The sequence below is a fragment of the Manis pentadactyla genome, chromosome 11 (genome assembly GCF_030020395.1).
Source record: "Manis pentadactyla isolate mManPen7 chromosome 11, mManPen7.hap1, whole genome shotgun sequence".
NCBI lineage: Eukaryota > Metazoa > Chordata > Mammalia > Pholidota > Manidae > Manis > Manis pentadactyla.
In genome coordinates, this window is record NC_080029.1 from 13,358,298 (window position 1) to 13,375,620 (window position 17,323).

Below are 17,323 nucleotides of genomic sequence, written 5' to 3' on the forward strand. Positions count from 1 at the left end.
GCCCCGGTGGCCTCCCGCGGTCACCAGCCTGCCCGTTCTGAATCTGTGCAGACAGACTCCTTGAAGCCACAGGCCCCCTGGGGTCGTTTGTTTTTATGGTCCAGACCTAAAATTTATTTCCTTTTATTTTTTTTATTGTCTCTGTGGAAAATTTTCAAATATGCCAAAATAAAGATACCATTATAATGAATCCCCATGTACCTATTGCCAACCTTCAATAATTAGTATTATTTTTTCACACGTATGTTCCGTCCCACACTTAATTTTTATAGTGTTTTAAGGCAGAGCCCAGACATCATATTTCACCTATTAAAATTTCAATATATATGTCAAACAAATAAGAACTTAAAAATATATATAACTATAATACCATTAATCATCTGGGTCATTATAAAGTGCAGGCTCAGTGTTTTTGATTTCAGAAATGGTTCATCAACTAGAATATGGGTTTCCATCTCTGACATTATCCCTGTGCAGTGGAATAACATAAAGGGAATCCCTGTCTAAAAGCTTTGGACTGACCAAGTCCGCTGTGGTTAAGATGTTGGCTTAATTAAATGGATAGCAAACCGAAAAAGACCCCTTAATGAATGTGGTTTCCCTTCTAATATCACCTCTGGCTCCCCCCCAACCCCCACCTCTGTCATTTAATAGGTCCCAGCTCTGGAAAAAGAGGAATCAAATGGAGTGTCAGGCCTAACTTTGAAGTTATGAATCATTTTCTTAGGAATAAGTTGGTAGTTCCTTGAACAGAGGTTGAAAAAAGTTTTTTGTCTTCCTTTTGCCTTCAAAACAAGATGTGGAATAAGGAGAGTTATCTTTAACCATTCGTTGATATTACCAGACATTCATCCAAAGCAAAATAATTTTTTTAATTTGAAAGTTGGGTCCCTTTTGTCTGGGCAGATTTTTAATTGTCAGGTGGTGGTCCCCTATCCCTGTGTATCTCTCCAGCTATAAGACACGAAGATGGCAATTAACAGCTTCCTTTTCAAAGTGCCCGGCCAACACACCCAACCGAAGACAATTTAGAAAGCTTAGCACTCCATCATCCCGATGCTGGGACCATGGCATACTGTTGCACCTTAGTATTGGCACCTAGGAAAACCCTAGTTTTCAAGAAAACTTTATATTCTCTTAAAGAACAAATCTAGGAAGAGTCCATCTTTCCAATTGAAAAGCAAATCATTTCCTCTAGAATATCCTGGATATTTTAAGTTAAAGATGTATTCTTTTCAGTGGATCATATGCTGAATCTGTGCCCAGGTAAATCTGAGTTATTTTTATTCCATGGTGTTGTTGCAGAACAATTAAATAACCAGTGGAAAAAAACAACATATTTGTTTTCTTTGAAAAGCACTTGTATTCTATTGTCCAGTAGAGGAATGATTGTGTATTACATGACCTCATTTTCTTTGCAGCTTATGTGAGTATATAAAAGTTAGTTTTCTTCTTTGTGTTTCTAAAGTTTTTTTTGCCTTTATCCTTTTTTTTTTCTCTTTCACTTTTTTAGTGTCAGATTCCTCCTCCTCCTCTTCTCTTTCAAGAACCGAATCTCCTCTCCACCTGTTTGTATCTTCTCATCTTCATTCTCATCCCAAACCCGACACCTTTGTGTGGCCCCCTGCAGCTCATTCATTCAGTGACCCGGGTCCCCGCCAGGAACCCCCTCTGTGTAAACATGGTTTTTTGGTTTTTCCATTCTTGTTAGACTTGCTACATTTGCCTGATGTTTCGTTTTCTGATAATCTTCCTAACTGATAAGCTGGATAGGAAACTCCATCAAATTTATCTGAGAGAAAATCTTGCTAAGTGGAAAATCCAAAAGCTGTCTGGGGCAGGAGACGTTAGTGCCCAAGTTCCAACATCCTCTTTGAAAAGTAAAGGAAACCTATTTTGATAAGAAAAAAACAGAAGCTTTTCTAGAATAGTGCTTCTAGTTCTTGGGTACATCGTGCTTTCGTTGGGGTTGATATAAATATATAAAAATCCTATTTTTAAAAAAAGACCTATTTAGAATATTTTGCAAATAATAATTTATTCCTAAGTTTTTGTTTTCAAAGTAGAAATTCAACAAGTATGTAGTAATCAAGGTAGTAGTCTAAGAATAATGGCCATATGCCCTATAAATATGTGGTTCTCAAACTTCGCTGTGCATTAAAATCACACAGAGAACTTTGAAAACTGCAGAGCCCCTGGGCCCCCACTTACAGAGTTTATGATTCCAGAGGCCTGGGGAGGGGCCCAGGAATCTGGATTTATAAAAGACCCACATATAATTCCGATGCCAGTGGGTTGTGCACTACATTTTGAGAAACAATGCTATAAATTGTTTTCCATTTGCAAGAAAGGAAAATGTAGGGTCTGTGTCATGAAACTATGCAGGGAAATTAAACAATATTTTAATCCAATCTTGGCTTTTAAATAATATGGAAATTTGAAAGTCTGTTTTCAGGAACCTGTCAATTAAAAAGAAAGAGATCCCTGTATTAAAATGAAACCCTGGTTGATAAAGTCCTTAAATGGGGCCTACATACGGATCTTACCAGTGAGACCACCCTTGTTTTTTTTCACTCATTTATTTGATGTTCATTTTACTGGCAGCATTGCCAGAATATCTAATCTTTACATCCATGATTTATAAGTCTGCATCTTTGTTTCAAATGCTGAGTTATATGCTGAACCAAAGTTCTCAAGGGGAACTGCTGCCAGAAAGAACTCTTTTCTCTAATGTGTTCATCTTTCGGATGACCAACCTGCTCTGTTAAACTCGCACACAAAGTCAGGGCAGGCAGGAAGCTATCTTCTAAAATAAATCATTCAAACCACAAATGGTTTGAATTGACCTTACGTATCTGCATATTAAGTGTTCTGAACTTTGCTTTAATGGCCATCCGCATTTTATGAACTGGGAGATGAAGATAATGTTTATAAACTTTTAATGTTTTTAATTCACTTAAAATAGACATTTTCCCCTTAATACAATGCCTAGGGGTGACTGCCAATTTTGGTTTTTCAGAAAAATCATTTTTTACATTGACTTCTGCCTAGTTTTGTTTTGTTTTTAATGCGATCTTACTGTTCTGGAACCACATTTTATGTTCCCACCGCCCCATCCACTCTTGTCTGGACTACAAAGCCACCTACCTCCCCACCCTACCAGTATGCCTCATGGGGAATCTCAGAGAGCTCCGTGCTCCTTTCCGCCTTTGAAGATTGAAGTCCTCACTCTTCCAGTGGGGCACTCAATCTCAGATTAATTAGCAAATTGTGAGAGTCACCAGCACCCTTGGGCTTTCCGCTGAATGTACCGTGGCCCAAGCAGTGCTCAATTGTTTATTCTTTGTGAAGCTATGAGTCATCTTCCCATCTTCAGGGTGTGCCTGCCTAGCCAGTAACCAGGTGTTTTAACTAAGATGGAAGAGCTCAAGAATCTTTTTTCCCCCACAGATACGACATTTAGAAAAGGAGAAAACATGCCATACATTACTGATAAATGTAGAATTTCTTGATTAAAACTGTAATGGATTTGAATTCTGACTCTTTCCGTTAGGACAGATAGCCAAGACCTGAAGTTTGGTGAATTTCTCCCACTGATCCTTTGACTTCACAGGAATGAAAACTAGCCCAACCCTACACAGGGTTGGAATCATGATTAGATTAATGTGTGGAAAGATCTGAAAACTGCTTGATTCTTTTTCCTTTCCCTTCGGAATTTCCTGCCCTGGAAACAAAGCACATTACACGAGTTGGTCAGCTTTCATGTGCTGGGTGAACATTTAAATGGAGGAGGGAATGCCCAGTCGGCCTTTCTTTGGTTTAAAAAAAAGAAATCATTGTTAGTGGAAAAACATGTGTCACTCGAGTTGAAATCTGATTCCAGACTGCCAGACTTACAGTTGGAAGGTTATTAGAACTCTATTTGCTTTTTTAGCCTTGATTTTGATTTTTCAAATGTTTTGTTTCTTGGTTTTAATTTTTGGTTTGATTTGTTGTTCCAAGGCAACTCTCCAGAAGTATACTTTCATGGTTTTCCCTCCCTTTTTTCAGTTAGTAAGTAGTTTACCAATATATCTATTAATCTTTCTGAGGGTCTCAGAGGCACGCCTCCCTCCACCATGGAACGTGTGTTGTGGTTATTGGTTGTTAAGAATGTTGATATGCGTGGTCATTAAGCTGCCACCTGCTTGCCCACTCTGCCACCTGGGGCCCATCTCGCCTCAGATTCTAATGCATCCCCCACAGCTTGGGTATAACTACTGAGGAGGCAGTACTTGTCTGGGAGGGACTACAGGAGAAGGCACTGCAGGGAAGATGTCAGTGGGTGGGTGGTGGACAGGTTAGCCTGAGACACCCAGCTTCCACAGTGTAGGTCGTTTGCAAATTTGGGGTAGAGGGAACCAGTAAAATCTTGAAATTCTTTTCCAGTTCAACCATTATTGCTGCATAGACGAGCAATTCTAATAACTAATTTTCGTAAAAGCTAAACAGACATCCTCAAACTTAGACTACATCTACCAAAATGTAAAGGCGACTGAGCAATTTCTTTGGGTAGGACTAGTGCTTTAGGTAGTATTCTTTATAAGGAATTAGTGAATTATCATACTTTCTAAAGCATGTTTCCTAGGCTGCTGATTCTCTCCAGCCAAATATTTTGGGAAAATGGTTTATCTCCCTTTTAGTGACTCACAGTTCAAATTAGCACATTAAAGACTGAGAAGTCCTGCAATTAAAAAGACTCTAACCTTTGACCCAGTTTTCCCAAGCTAATTTCATCATTTTTTCTACTCTGAAATCCGTGTTCTAGGGACTGTAGCTTGGGAAATGTTATTGTATATGATCTGGTTTCAAAGGTCAGGAAACCTGGGCTCAAGGGCCAGTTCTACAGAGGAACCCAGACAATTCACTTACTCTCTCTGGGCCTTAGTTCTCTCATCTGTAATGATGGAAGTTTACTAATTATGCTGTTCCCACATGCCTGTATGGTTTGTCAGTAGCTCCTCCTGATTTCAAGCCTCCGTCAGGGACCCTTCTCTCCGAGCTACAGCCGGGGCAGCTAGTGCAAAGTGACTCACCAGGTGGGAACAGCCAAGCTGGAATACAGCTGCCACGGCTCTCTCCATGCTGCTGTCACTCCTTAGACTCGGTCCCCAGGTGCCCCCAATCTTGAGTGTCTAACAGTCGTCACGTTGGAGAGAAACATGTGTTGATGTTTTATTCTCTGCAAGAACGGGCTGAAATCAAGAATGCAACTTGGGTCTTTGGCATAGTTTTTCTTATCACTGGTTCTGGTACACTGCTGTTCTCTTTAGGAATGTATAACCAGGAGAAGAGAATAAACAGTTTATTTCATTTGGGAAGTGTTTTTTCATTAATCTTGAGAAATAAACTCAAGATAGTTTTTTCTTTTATGGCTAGCATTTTGACTTACACATTTTCAAATGTTAGAAAATGTTATGATCAGAAAGTAACTAGTCAGGTGGTATGTTTCACTCCTTGCCCCTGCTTAACAGTAAAATAGTCTTTAAACAAGATTGAATGGACTTATAGGAGACTGATGTCACTAGTCAGTGGCACTCAAAGAAGTTGAGTATGTGTCCAGTAATTAGATACCATCCAAATCTGGGAGGCTTGTCTCAAATGCTGCATTCAAAGACAAACGCAGCCTTCCCCAGGCAGAGGGCACTTCAGTCCAGAGACACAGCCTCATGAATACGCAGTGGGGAGGGTTTCAGAAGAGATGGAAGCATCTGCCTGGTGTAGTCCTCCAGAAGGTACTGTCTCCAGCCCAGAGCCCCAGGGCAGCTCACTCTGACAGCTGGCATCTGCCTGCATGCTTGTGAACGGCTTCCCTCCACGCTTTCCGTGTGACCACCTGGCCCTGCCAACACCTGCCAGCAGCATGCTGGGCTGCCCTGCATGCCCACTGCTGACCGCATAGCCCAGTCTCCCCTGCCTCAGTGGGATCCTTCCCTGGAAAGAACTCTCCCCTTTCAGGGGACACACAACCTGTCAGGTTTAAAGTGTGCTTGGTATTCTGTTAAAGTCGTTTGGAAATTGTGACCTTGTCTTGGGACCGTGGGTTTTGCTGTCCTGATTTACGTGGCTGTTTTGATCTCTTTTCCACTCGGTGAAAAAAAGGAAAGTATCTACTAGGATGGTGAGCAAAGCTATTAGAGGAACCCACAAGCAGGAATCCTAATAGAGGCAGTTGGGCAGCACCAGGCCGTTGCCTGTAAAGCCACTACAACCCCAACACGTTGGTGGCCATGCTACAAAGAGGGCGGCAGGGCTTACGGGATGAGAAATGTGGAAGGGGATCTCTGACGGGGCAGTGCGAGGAGCCCACCACCCCCAAACCAGCCTCCACAGCAGCGCAGGGCTAGGTCAGGTGAGGAGGGCAGGTGTCCTGGGGCCCGAGGTGGTGCGTTTAATGTGAAAGAAAGATACAGATAAATATGCCTAATGGGAGGGTTGAAGCCAGTGGATTCTCCCATCTCCCCACCCCTTGAGAAAATGAGGCAATAATCCCTATTCACTGCCACCTCCTTCGGCCCGAAGCCGTTCTGGTCCGTAGAGACCAGGGGCCAGGTATGAGAAGGTCCCTGGACTGCCAGCAGTCTGCAGGATTGGACCAAATTACTTTCAAGCCTTATCTTGAACAGAAATTATTTTCCTGTTAAACATGAAAAGTTACAAGCAAAGCTCTCTGGCAGGTGCTGAGTCATTCAGATTGCTGCTTAGAATTCAGGGTCTTTACAGGTGGAATTTCTGCTTTTTTTAATTGGGGGATACAGCTTTGAAGAACTGGAGCTGAATAAATTCTTTTGACAGATAATACTGAGTCACTTCATGACTGAGGGAAAATAAGGGTCGAGCTTCTTTTCTTGGCAGTGGTGATTTGTGTGCCCGTTGCTGGAGCGGCTTGGTTTGTGTTCAGAGAAACGGGGGGCGGGCAAATGTCTGCTGCTACAGTATTAGGCAGAGAGGATGTGGGGGGACAAGCAGAGAAATGCATCTTGGGGCACAGCCCCAGCCCCATGCACCATCATCTCCCCGTATACAAGCACGTGGGCCATCCATGAAGTCTGGGCTGAGCGAACACACGTCAGTTGTGTCCACTGATGTATACTTGGTAGAGAGTTTTTTTTCCCCCACTCATAATAAGTTGTCCCTTGTTCCTGGACTGTGATGCTCACAAGTCACTAGGTGGGCAGAGTGTCATCTGAGATCTAGTTTATCTTCACGCTGTGACGAGAGGAGGGGAGAGGGGAGTGGCCATCGTTCAGATTACAGCTGCTTCCTAATGCTACTAGGACAGTCAAAAGGATAACCTGGAATATAAACATATGCCATGCATTCAGTGACCCTGCTTTGTGACAAGACAGGGTTATCAAACATAACCAAACAACACAACTTATTTTGCCTTTTGCTTAACAAAATTATCTGGCTCTGAGATCCCTGTGAATGATGAGCTTTGAATGAAATATGGTTCATAAGTGGTTGCTGCGTTTGAGGTCTGTGTGAAATTAACCACAGGTGTAATGTGCTTTGGAAAACATAATGGTTCAAGGCTTCAGCTGCGAAGGCAATTTGAGCTGGCTATTCCCAGAGTCCTCCTTGTGCAGGGCTTCTCAACAAGCTTCAGCATGTAGGAGCGTGGGTCAGACAACCTCGGGCGGGGTTCAGAGCTTGGACTTCCTGAGGTCCATGGCCTTGACTGCTGGTCCTCCTGGCTCACGGGGAAATGCCTTTTCATGCGGTTCCTGGTTCCTCTCTGCCTTTCCCCCTCCTCACCGCCACACACGGTGGTCCAGGGGACCCCAGATGAAAACCCTGGATGGAGGGCTCAGAGCAGTTCAAGTGGGCATCTTGCCTTTTTTGCATCAAGTGTGGCAGATAGCATTCCAGGCATCTGGCTGGGAGGGAACAGAAAGCAGTCGGCGGGAGGAACTAGAGATCTCACCTTATTGCCCCCTGGGCCATTTGGACCATTAGGTCACAGAACCTAGGATGGATCTTAGGACCTGCTCTCACCTGCCTGGGTCAGCCCGTAGTCCAGCTGGCTTTGCAGTAACGTTTCAGAGCTGCTGTGTCCTGTGGCTGAGGGACTTGGTGGAGCATAATAGCTGCTCAGCCCTCAGGGTTCCGACAGTGATAGGCACTTCTCAAATTAATATAATAAATAAGAGATGCCCAACAGCCAGGCACTTTTCAGCTTTACCTACTGAACATGGTTACTTGGAAGTTTGTTTCTTTAGAGTCCTGAACTTCAAATTAGAAGTAGATCTTACATTCCTCCCTCTGATTCTGTTTTTCAAGCCTCAGTTTGTCTATTTCCCTTGGGCTAATGACCCTCTTCACCGCTCTGTACGCTGTGGGAATACACTTGCTTTGTGAGACAGAAAAAGGGTTACCTTAAAAGCGTATTGGGTAGAACTAGTATTTCTAATTGTTTACCTACATAAACCAAAATCTATTTTGATATAGTATTTGGGCATTTATTTCAATCCTGTGAAGTAAGATAAAGTTGTTTATCTTTTAAATTGATATATCCATTCTGATTCATAATGACTTCCCTTTATTTCCACCAAATTCTAATCCAGTCAAAGAATTTAATTCATTGTTAGTGCTAGGAATAATGAACATTAACTATTAAATAATTTTACCATTAGTCACCTGCTATTAACATCTAAATGCTCTAACATCCATCCCTAGTCCAGAACATGAAGGGTCTCTGCCCTTGTGAAATGTGTGTAAAAAGGGGTCAACCAGGAAGGAAGCATTATTTGATAAACCTGTTATCTTCCACATTTACTGTGGGCTGGTTCTAGAAATGGGGAAAGTCACTAACTGGTACAGTGTTTAACTATATATGCCACTGTCATTTGTAGGCCAGGTAGTTGGAAGTGATGACAGTCGTACTAAGAAGCCCTTGAGATGGAAATTTCTGGCCTCTGAGCTGTTGTAGGAAAGGGCAGTAGAGCAGGCTAGACAGGCTCCCAAAGGAGGGGACCACTCTCTTCCAAATGTTGTAGTGACATGTCTATTGACAGTACTCATTTATTCATTCCAGTTATTTACTGAGTACCTATCATGGACCAGCCCCTGAAAATACCTAAATGAAGGACAGGTTTCTGTCTTCTGGAACCACACAGTCTCATAGGAGAGAAAGCTACATCAACTTTAACATAAAACAATGTGGTCTGTGGTAACCATACCCACAGGGTGTTCTAAGCACTGAGGACCTCAGGCCTAACTTTACAGGGCTGTGGTGGGGAGAAGAAACAGAAGCCTCCCAGGGCCGTCCAGGAGGAGGTGGGGTTGGAGCTGGATTTAAAGGCTAGATTTGGAGTCAGACTAGTGTTTTGAGTCCTGGTTTTGCCACCTACTAACTATATAACTGGGAAAGTTACATAAAATCTCATTAAATCTCAACTTTGTCATCCAAACAATGTAGACAACTTTACCTGCCTTACAGAATTGTGTAAAGATTAAGTGAAGTAATATATATACAGTGCTAATCAGACTGCCCAGAAAAGGCCACATTCACTAAAACTTAGTCACCATCATCATTTGGCTGACCTTATTCACAGTGGCATATATTATGTGAATTAGTTAATTTAGTTGTATATAGACATCGCAAATAAAAGGAACTTGGACAATAGTGCTGATTAGTTCATTTGTGGACCAAAAAAAACCAGTTAACCCAAAAAGCAAAATTTGCCCTTCCCAAAGTCACAACTTCTAGCAAAGGAGCCATAGAACCTGATGGGAAAATTGTAGGTTTTTCTAGCAGTAGTTTAGTAATTTTACAAATAACTGAGAACTGTTTATTTTTTTATGTGGCAAATATCAGTAGATACAACCATAACCTATGCAAGGAAAATCTCTTGAAGGGTCTCAGTAACCTTGGAGAGTCTAAAGATTCTGTGACCAGGAGGTCTGAGAACCATTATTCTGAAGAACAAACTTTCTGGAACTCTGTGCCCCAGATTTTTGCACTAAGGGGATGCCCGAGAGCTCATTGCTGGCTGGCATGTGTGGAATATGCCTTCAGGCTTTCCTTGACCAAATGTTAACACCTGCCCCCCTCCCTCCAGGTGAGCTGCACACTCGAGTCACCTGGGTGATTAACAAATAGGTGCCCAGCCCCACCCCTAGAGTTAGTGATTCAGCTGCTCTGGGGGGTTAGCTATGGCTTCATGATTTTTTAAATCCCCAAGTGATTCTGATGTGAAGCCAGGGTTGAGAGCCACTGTTGGTGAAAAGGTCAGCTGACTTGGTGATGTCAGAACATAGCAACAGCCATCTAGTTTATTTTTAAAAATAGTTGCTACTTAAAATCTCAGGGAAACTACATCAAAACCTTATTAAAGTTAAAATATTGATTTTCCATAACAAGTTAAAAAAACAAGGCTCAAAAAATAGCAGTGTAATCATTTTGCTGTTTAGATTCTTTTTAAAATAAAAAGTCGTCAGACACACCTGGTGTAACAAGGGTCAGTCCTCCTGGATCATAACGGCATTGGTTAGTGTCTTTCAGCTGGGCCTGTGGGCCTCCTCGGTGTCTGTGTTCGCCCTGGAGCCGTACTGCCCTTCCCAGAGGTGCCCTCCTCTTGCTCACCCCGTGGGCACCATCTGTGTATGGGTTACCCAGGGAGACGGAGTCCCAGGCTGGTTTCTGTCCACTTCCCCTATGTCACCTCCAGCAAACCCCCCATAGAGGAATCCTTCATGTTGGAACACACAAAGCACAATATGGATGGTCAGTCTATTACTGCAATTTCTCTTAAAATGAATAAATTATGGTGCATTTCAAAGCCCCAACAGAAATTATTTTTAAGCTCACAGCTTTGTCTTATCCAGAGTGTAACCAACTCAATTTGTTGCACTGGTCTCAGCATTTGTCTTTTTATGTTATCACTGTTTTAAACTTCTAAGTTGAGAGTTACCACTAACAATTGGAATGTCCATCTCCATATTACACTTTACAGTGAACTATAAATTAAGATTGTTGCTATTGAAGATGAATATCAACAGCTTTAAATATGAAATTACCTGAGACTCTTGCTCTGTTCTGAAACTGTACCTCTAAGGATGAGTGTTGGAAAGAAGGGGGAGGAGCAAGCCCTGTGGGGAGGTGGTTTCTGACCATCAGAGGTCAACATGAAGAGGGCTGAGTCTTCAGTTCAGAAATCAGAAGTTCTACCAACTTCTTTTGGCTAGTGAACGCGCCCAGTGGGCTCCTCTCCTTGGCCTTCAGGACAATGAGGTTTCATAGGACAATCGGCTTCTGAGTCCCTGGTGTCATTGTCACTTACCCATCCTTCCTTAGTCCAGTATTAGCCTCCATAACAGCTGCTTAGACTTAGGGCAAAAGTGTGCTTTTTCTGCAGTTTTTAAGTCCTGTCCTAGAACATGGTTCCAAATCTAGGGGTGTTGCCCTTGGGAATGGCCAGGAAATGAAGTGGGAAGTTGCTGGGTGTGTCCTGACAATGGCCTCCATCTACTCCAGATACCCTCCAGGGGGTGAGTGTATGCCCCCCAGCCCCTAATGTCTAGGGTTAGGCCCCAACAAGGTCTCTTGGTAACTTCCCTTTGTAGTACCTCATTTATGTCCCATTTCAACCCATGTTATCCCAGTTGTGTGTGTAGCTACGACCCCTGTCCTGTCCCCTACCCTCACACTGTGTGAGACTGAACTCCTGGAGGGGCCACTTAGCATAGCATGTGCTAAAGAGATTAGCTAAAGCAAGGATGGAAACTAAGTTCCAGCCTATAATGATCGTCTGTATCTCTCTGTGAACAATGAAATTCAAACATCATGGGGGCTGGCGTGTGTGTAAGTCCTGGACTCGTCTGTCTCTTTGGGAGGTGGGGGTTGGTCGGCTGGGTCTGCCCTGTCCCCCCTGATGCCGTCTTCTTGCACACCTCCCCAGGCTCCATCCATGCCACATCCGTAGCAGCCTCCAGAGTGGAGCAGGCCCTTTCAGAAGTGGCCTCATCTCTGCAGAGCAGCACCCCCAAGCAGGGCCCGCTACACCCCTGGATGACGTTGGCACAGATCTGGCTCCACGCAGGTACCATTCTGCCCTCCATCCCCCACCCCCATCCACAACCTTCCACGTGGCCAGAAGCTGTAGGGTCTTGTGGGCACTTGCCTGTTTATCCTGTAACCCTTGTCAGAAGTCAAGGCTTTTGCATTCACACACCAAAATGTTACTACTTCTCTGCAAGAACTGTTAGCTCCTGTGCCTCCCCATCCCTCTCTGGACCCGACACCCTGACCCAGAGCCTGGCAGAGAGAGGGAAAGATTTTCTGAATTGGGATCCAAGGATTCTGGGGAGCTTGCTGTGTGGGTTACAGGGTCTGTGCTGCAGTAGGGGCCAGAGAGCTAAGCCCAGACTTGCTGGAGCACGAGGCTCCAGCCCTGTAGACTTAGAGTGGGGTCCCAGCTCTACTACTTGCCAGCTGTATAGACTTAAGCCTCAGTTTCCTCATCTGTACGGTAGAGTTAATAGCACCTGTCCCCTAGGATTAATGGGTGCAATGCCTGCCACATCCTGACAGTGGAGTCTTAGAGTCCCTGGGAGAGGGGAGGGTCATGTCAACAACACAGGTGTCTTTATCAAAGTCAGGGGAGGGGCCACGTGTTTGGTGTTTCCCACTTCCCTCCCTTGGCGCTCCTGGTAATCCACAGCGGGAGGCAGGGAGCAGCAGCCACAGAACTGGACCCTTGCCTGGAAAGCAGGTATGATTACCCCTCCTCCAGTTTCAACATGGCTCCTTCTGCATCATTGGAAATCCCCAAAATAAATCAGCATGCAGGCATTTTAGCAAAGTGAATCCCACTATACAGAGGCTGCAGCAAATGATGGCTGTTGATTTACTTATGAATTTATATTTCTACATACAAGCTAACTTCTGTTCCTCAAGTGGTATCACTTGATCTGCAAGACCCTAACTGGGCCTTCTCAGGCTTGACTCTCAGGGTGCATGGTGAAAGTCCAACTTGGCTGGGGAAAGTGCTTTTTATTCCCCAGCGTCCATCTGTTTACTCCTTTTTTGCCAAGGCTAATTGCCTGATGTTTGGAACCATTGGCAGACCTTCATCTGTGAAGCATGGTTGGGTTTACCTGGCTTTGGCTCTTGGAGCCAAGCTCAGCCAGCCTCTTCTATGTTGGCATCTTTAATTGAGCCATAACAACTATTGCAAATTAACAAATTATATTCTTCTAAGCAGAAGTACAAAAGAGGGATGATTCATGAATGTGCTGATTGTTCTTCCTGCACAGACTCTTGCCAGCACTTGGCCTCTAGCTAGGTCCTGGGTGAGCTGACTCCAAGGGCCCAGGAGCGGCAGTAAAGCCTTCCTCTGTGGCTCTTACAGAGCAACCCCGACCCTGGTCTGGGACCTGGTGCCTGTCCTATTCGGTCGCCTTCATGAGCAGTGACTGCAGAAACCATAGAAAGGAGTATACTTTAGTCTCTGGGCCAGGAGAGACTGGCTGATCCTGCAGGGCCAGTGTGAGGGCAGAGTTGTCTTTCAAATTGGAATTGAAGTCAAGGTTTTGAAGGGCCAAGTCTAACCCCAGAGGGCTGAACGCAGGCCTTCCAGGCTGGAACTCCGTCCCTGGGCCTCACAGGCATTGCTTCTCTTGCTTGTTTCTTAGAAGAGTTAATGACCTGCATGAGAGCCACGAAGTTCCGGGACCGCTTCCCCACGTAGCTTGCTGCCCCTCGCTCAGTCTCCAGACTTTGTTCCTCTTTGCATAGCCTGCCATGATTCTTGGGAGGAAACTGTAGCTGCTTATTAGAACACTGAAGAACTTGGTTGCTAAAATTCAGTTTGAAACTATCCTGGAGTTTTATGTAACCATGTAATATCCGTGTCTCATTGCCATGGCTTATAGGACAGAATACAGCTCACATTGCTATAATGGCTCTGGCTTTTTTAACATTCTGCAGGTTGGTAGAATTGAGTGATGGGAAGTGAGTGCCGTACTTGCTTTACACACTCTGGCAGAGTATGCTGAAGACTTATGTAATATGAATGAATGAAGCAAATTAGAATCTTTACAGATTTGTGCCACATTCTTTCAAAGCCATGACTTTGAGTCAAGATTTAGAATCATACCATATATTGATATAGTTTTTGAAGAGGTAAATTCAGAAGAGATTCAGAAAACAGCCTCCACTGAACTATACATTTTAGTATATGTGATTTGAGCTCCACTGTTCTGAGAGGCAAAATAAAAGGCCTGCAGTTCTTGACAGCTATGGAAGCTAGGCAACACCTGCTTCCATCATCAGCTCTAGCAATACTGCCAGATTGCCAGACTCTGATTCTATAAATTTTGTAAGCTTTAGGAGAAACTAGTTACGTCAAGGCCTAGCACCCAAGGCCATGGGGTTTCTGTGGCATTTGTGGGTTCTTTCTCTCTTGGTTTATTTTTCTGGAGAGCTTAGAGGGAGTTTATGATGGGAGCCCCTGGTGGAGGTGGCCCCAGATTTGAGGCTTGCTTGCAGGTCAGTACCCTCTGAGATGACCTCCAATTTCCAGCCTATTGTATGAGCAGGTCCCTGGGCCACTTGTATGTCCATTTCGATGGCAAAGTGCTCATGAATTAGACACCTGAGACCCACCAGGTGCTCTGAGGAAATGGGCGAAGGCAGGGAGCCCCCACCCAGGAAGACCAGGTATGCCTGACCACACAGGGCCCCTCCATTCCTGTAGGAGGGGGACCTGCTCCCTGGGTACCCCCTTGCCTCTGTGCCCCTCGTCCTGTCCTGAACACCTCTGACCCCAAGCCTTAGGCCTTTCATTGTGACACCTAGTTACCAGCCAGCATGGGCTGTGCGATTCAGTTCTTTGCTTTGTTTAGACCTGTATGACAATTGTATTTTTTAAATTTTTTACTGACATTAAATTATTTTTTAGTAATACATGCATGTGGTGCACAGTGGAAAAAGTACAAAAGAGAGTGAAAAGGCTCCCCTTGGGCCTCATCTCCCTCACCCACAGGCAGCCACCATCAGCGGTCTCTGCCCTCCAGAGATGCTGCACACACTCGGAGGTCATTGCTTATCAGCACAAATAAGGCTGGCTCATACTTTGACAGCTGAATAATATAAATCCATTGTATGAGTTTATCATAATTTAACCAGTACTCCATTGATCAACATTCAGATTATTTCTAGTATCTTGCCATACAGACAATGCCTCAATCAGTATCCTTCTATATATTGTTCTGTAAGATGAACTCCTAAAAGGGCAATTGATTGATGAAAAGGTCTGTACTCTTTAATTAGATAAATTTGGTCACATTGCCTTCCCCAGAATTGTACCAATTTACATTCCAGTCAACATGTGAGTGTCCATTTTCTCACATCCTTGCCAACAAAACAAATTATCAGACTTCTAGATCTTTGCCAATCTGATAGGTGAAAAGTGGTATTTCCAGTGTCTGTTCATGGCTTCTGCCCATTTATCCTCTTAGATACTGAGCTTTTCTTTTTGATTTGTAAGCATTTATTACATGTCAAAGAAATGTGCCTTGTGTCTATGATATGTGCTGTATTTTCTCTGTTTTTGTGTTTTTCTTTGGCTAGTTTTTAAAAAAAAATACATTTATCAATCTTTTCATTTTTGCATCTGGGTTTGACATATTTTGAAAGTAACTATCCATTTTTTGGTATCAGTAATCTACAATTACATGAGGAACATTATGTCTACTAGACTCCCCCCATCACCAAGCCCCCCACAACCCCCATTACAGTCACTGTCCATCAGTGTAGTAAGATGCTGTAGAATCACTACTTGTCTTTCTGTTGCACAGCCCTCCCCGTGCCCCCCTGCACATTATACATGCTAATCATAATGCCCCCTTTCTCCCCCCCCCCATACCTCCATTTCCACCCACCATCCCCAGTCCCTTTCCCTTTGGTAACTGTTAGTCCATTCTTGGGTTCTGTGATTCTGCTGCTGTTGTGCTCTTTCAGTTTTTTTCTTTGTTATACTCTGCAGATGAGTGAAATCATTTGGTACTTGTTTTTCTCCGCCTGGCTTATTTCACTGAGCATAATACCCTCTAACTCCATCCATGTTGTTGCAAATGGTAGGATTTGTTTTCTTCTTATGGCTGAATAATATTCCATTGTGTATATGTACCACATCTTCTTTATCCATTCATCTGATGGACACTTAGGTTGCTTCCATTTCTTGGCTATTGTAAATAGTGCTGTGATAAACATAGGGGTGCATCTGTCTTTTTCAAACTGGGCTGCTGCATTCTTAGGGTAAATTCCTAGGAGTGGAATTTCTGGGTCAAATGGTATTTCTATTTTGAGTTTTTTGAGGAACCTCCATACTGCTTTCCACAATGGTTGAACTAATTTACATTCCCACTGGCAGTGTAGGAGGGTTTAACTATCCATTTTAAGGTCCCTCTTCCTGAAAGTTCCAAGAGCCTTCCAGTGCCATTTGTATATAAATCATCTTACAAAGAAGGTCAGAAGGGGTTATTTCCCCCACTTAGCAGGAGGGAAACCCAGGCCAAATAGAACTCAGTGCCTCCATGATCTTACTTGGGGCAGGAGTCAGGGGAGCTGAGTTTGAGCATCTGATGTTTATTGCACCTCAAGACATATTTCCTGGGAACCATTCAACTTCCTCTTTAGAATGCAAACCTTCCTGTTGGCCATTGGAAATTCATACATTCACAGTCACTCAGGGTCGCGCCAGCCAAGCAGGGTCCTCCCCAAGCCAGGCAGCTTCTTGGGGCCCATCTTTCACTTTCCCCACTGGGATGGCAGCTAAAAATGACTTTGCGGTAGGTGGTTAATTTCTGCTTGTTACTTACTAATAATTATAGCTTTCACTTTGGCACCTCTCATAGTCAAAACCAACGGCTATTCTTAGATGTGCAAGATCAGATTTTCTGATTTCTGCCGGGAATTTAAAGCTGTGATACTCGCACAAATTCCTTGGCCTTGGCCCGATCTGCACCCTCCCCCCTGCCAGGCTCCTCCCGGCCTCCGGGAGGCAGCTTCAGCAGGGGCTGGGGGTAATCCTGTGGCACGGCCACCCTGACGAGGTGAAGACAGCTCCCAGACAGGTGGTATGTGGGTCACTGCATGGAGAGCTCACAGGAGGGAACACTTGGTTCCCAGGGGCCAGGCCTGGCCCCTAACAGTGCCAGTCGAGATCAGTCAGCCTGCCAGACCTGTCCCTGCTCCTGCCCTGGAGGGTTTGATTAATGGCCTACAACTTGCAGGTAGCTAATGTTTACCAAGCACTCTGCATGTGTCAGACATACT

General features: G+C 44.1%; 1 protein-coding gene across 5 annotated transcripts in view; it reads left to right on the forward strand.

Moving 5' to 3' along the window:
* The window catches only part of TTC7B (tetratricopeptide repeat domain 7B), a 245,701-nt gene that overhangs the window by 186,948 nt on the left and 41,430 nt on the right, over positions 1 to 17,323 (forward strand). For 2 of the 5 annotated variants that reach the window (XM_036882090.2, XM_036882097.2), the window contains 3 exons: positions 1,514 to 1,675; positions 4,003 to 4,053; positions 11,943 to 12,083. In XM_036882090.2, the coding sequence (XP_036737985.2) occupies positions 1,514 to 1,675; positions 4,003 to 4,053; positions 11,943 to 12,083 (354 nt within the window). The remainder of the gene's footprint in view (positions 1 to 1,513; positions 1,676 to 4,002; positions 4,054 to 11,942; positions 12,084 to 17,323) is intronic. The other 3 variants (XM_036882091.2, XM_036882094.2, XM_036882096.2) reach the window with 3 other exon arrangements.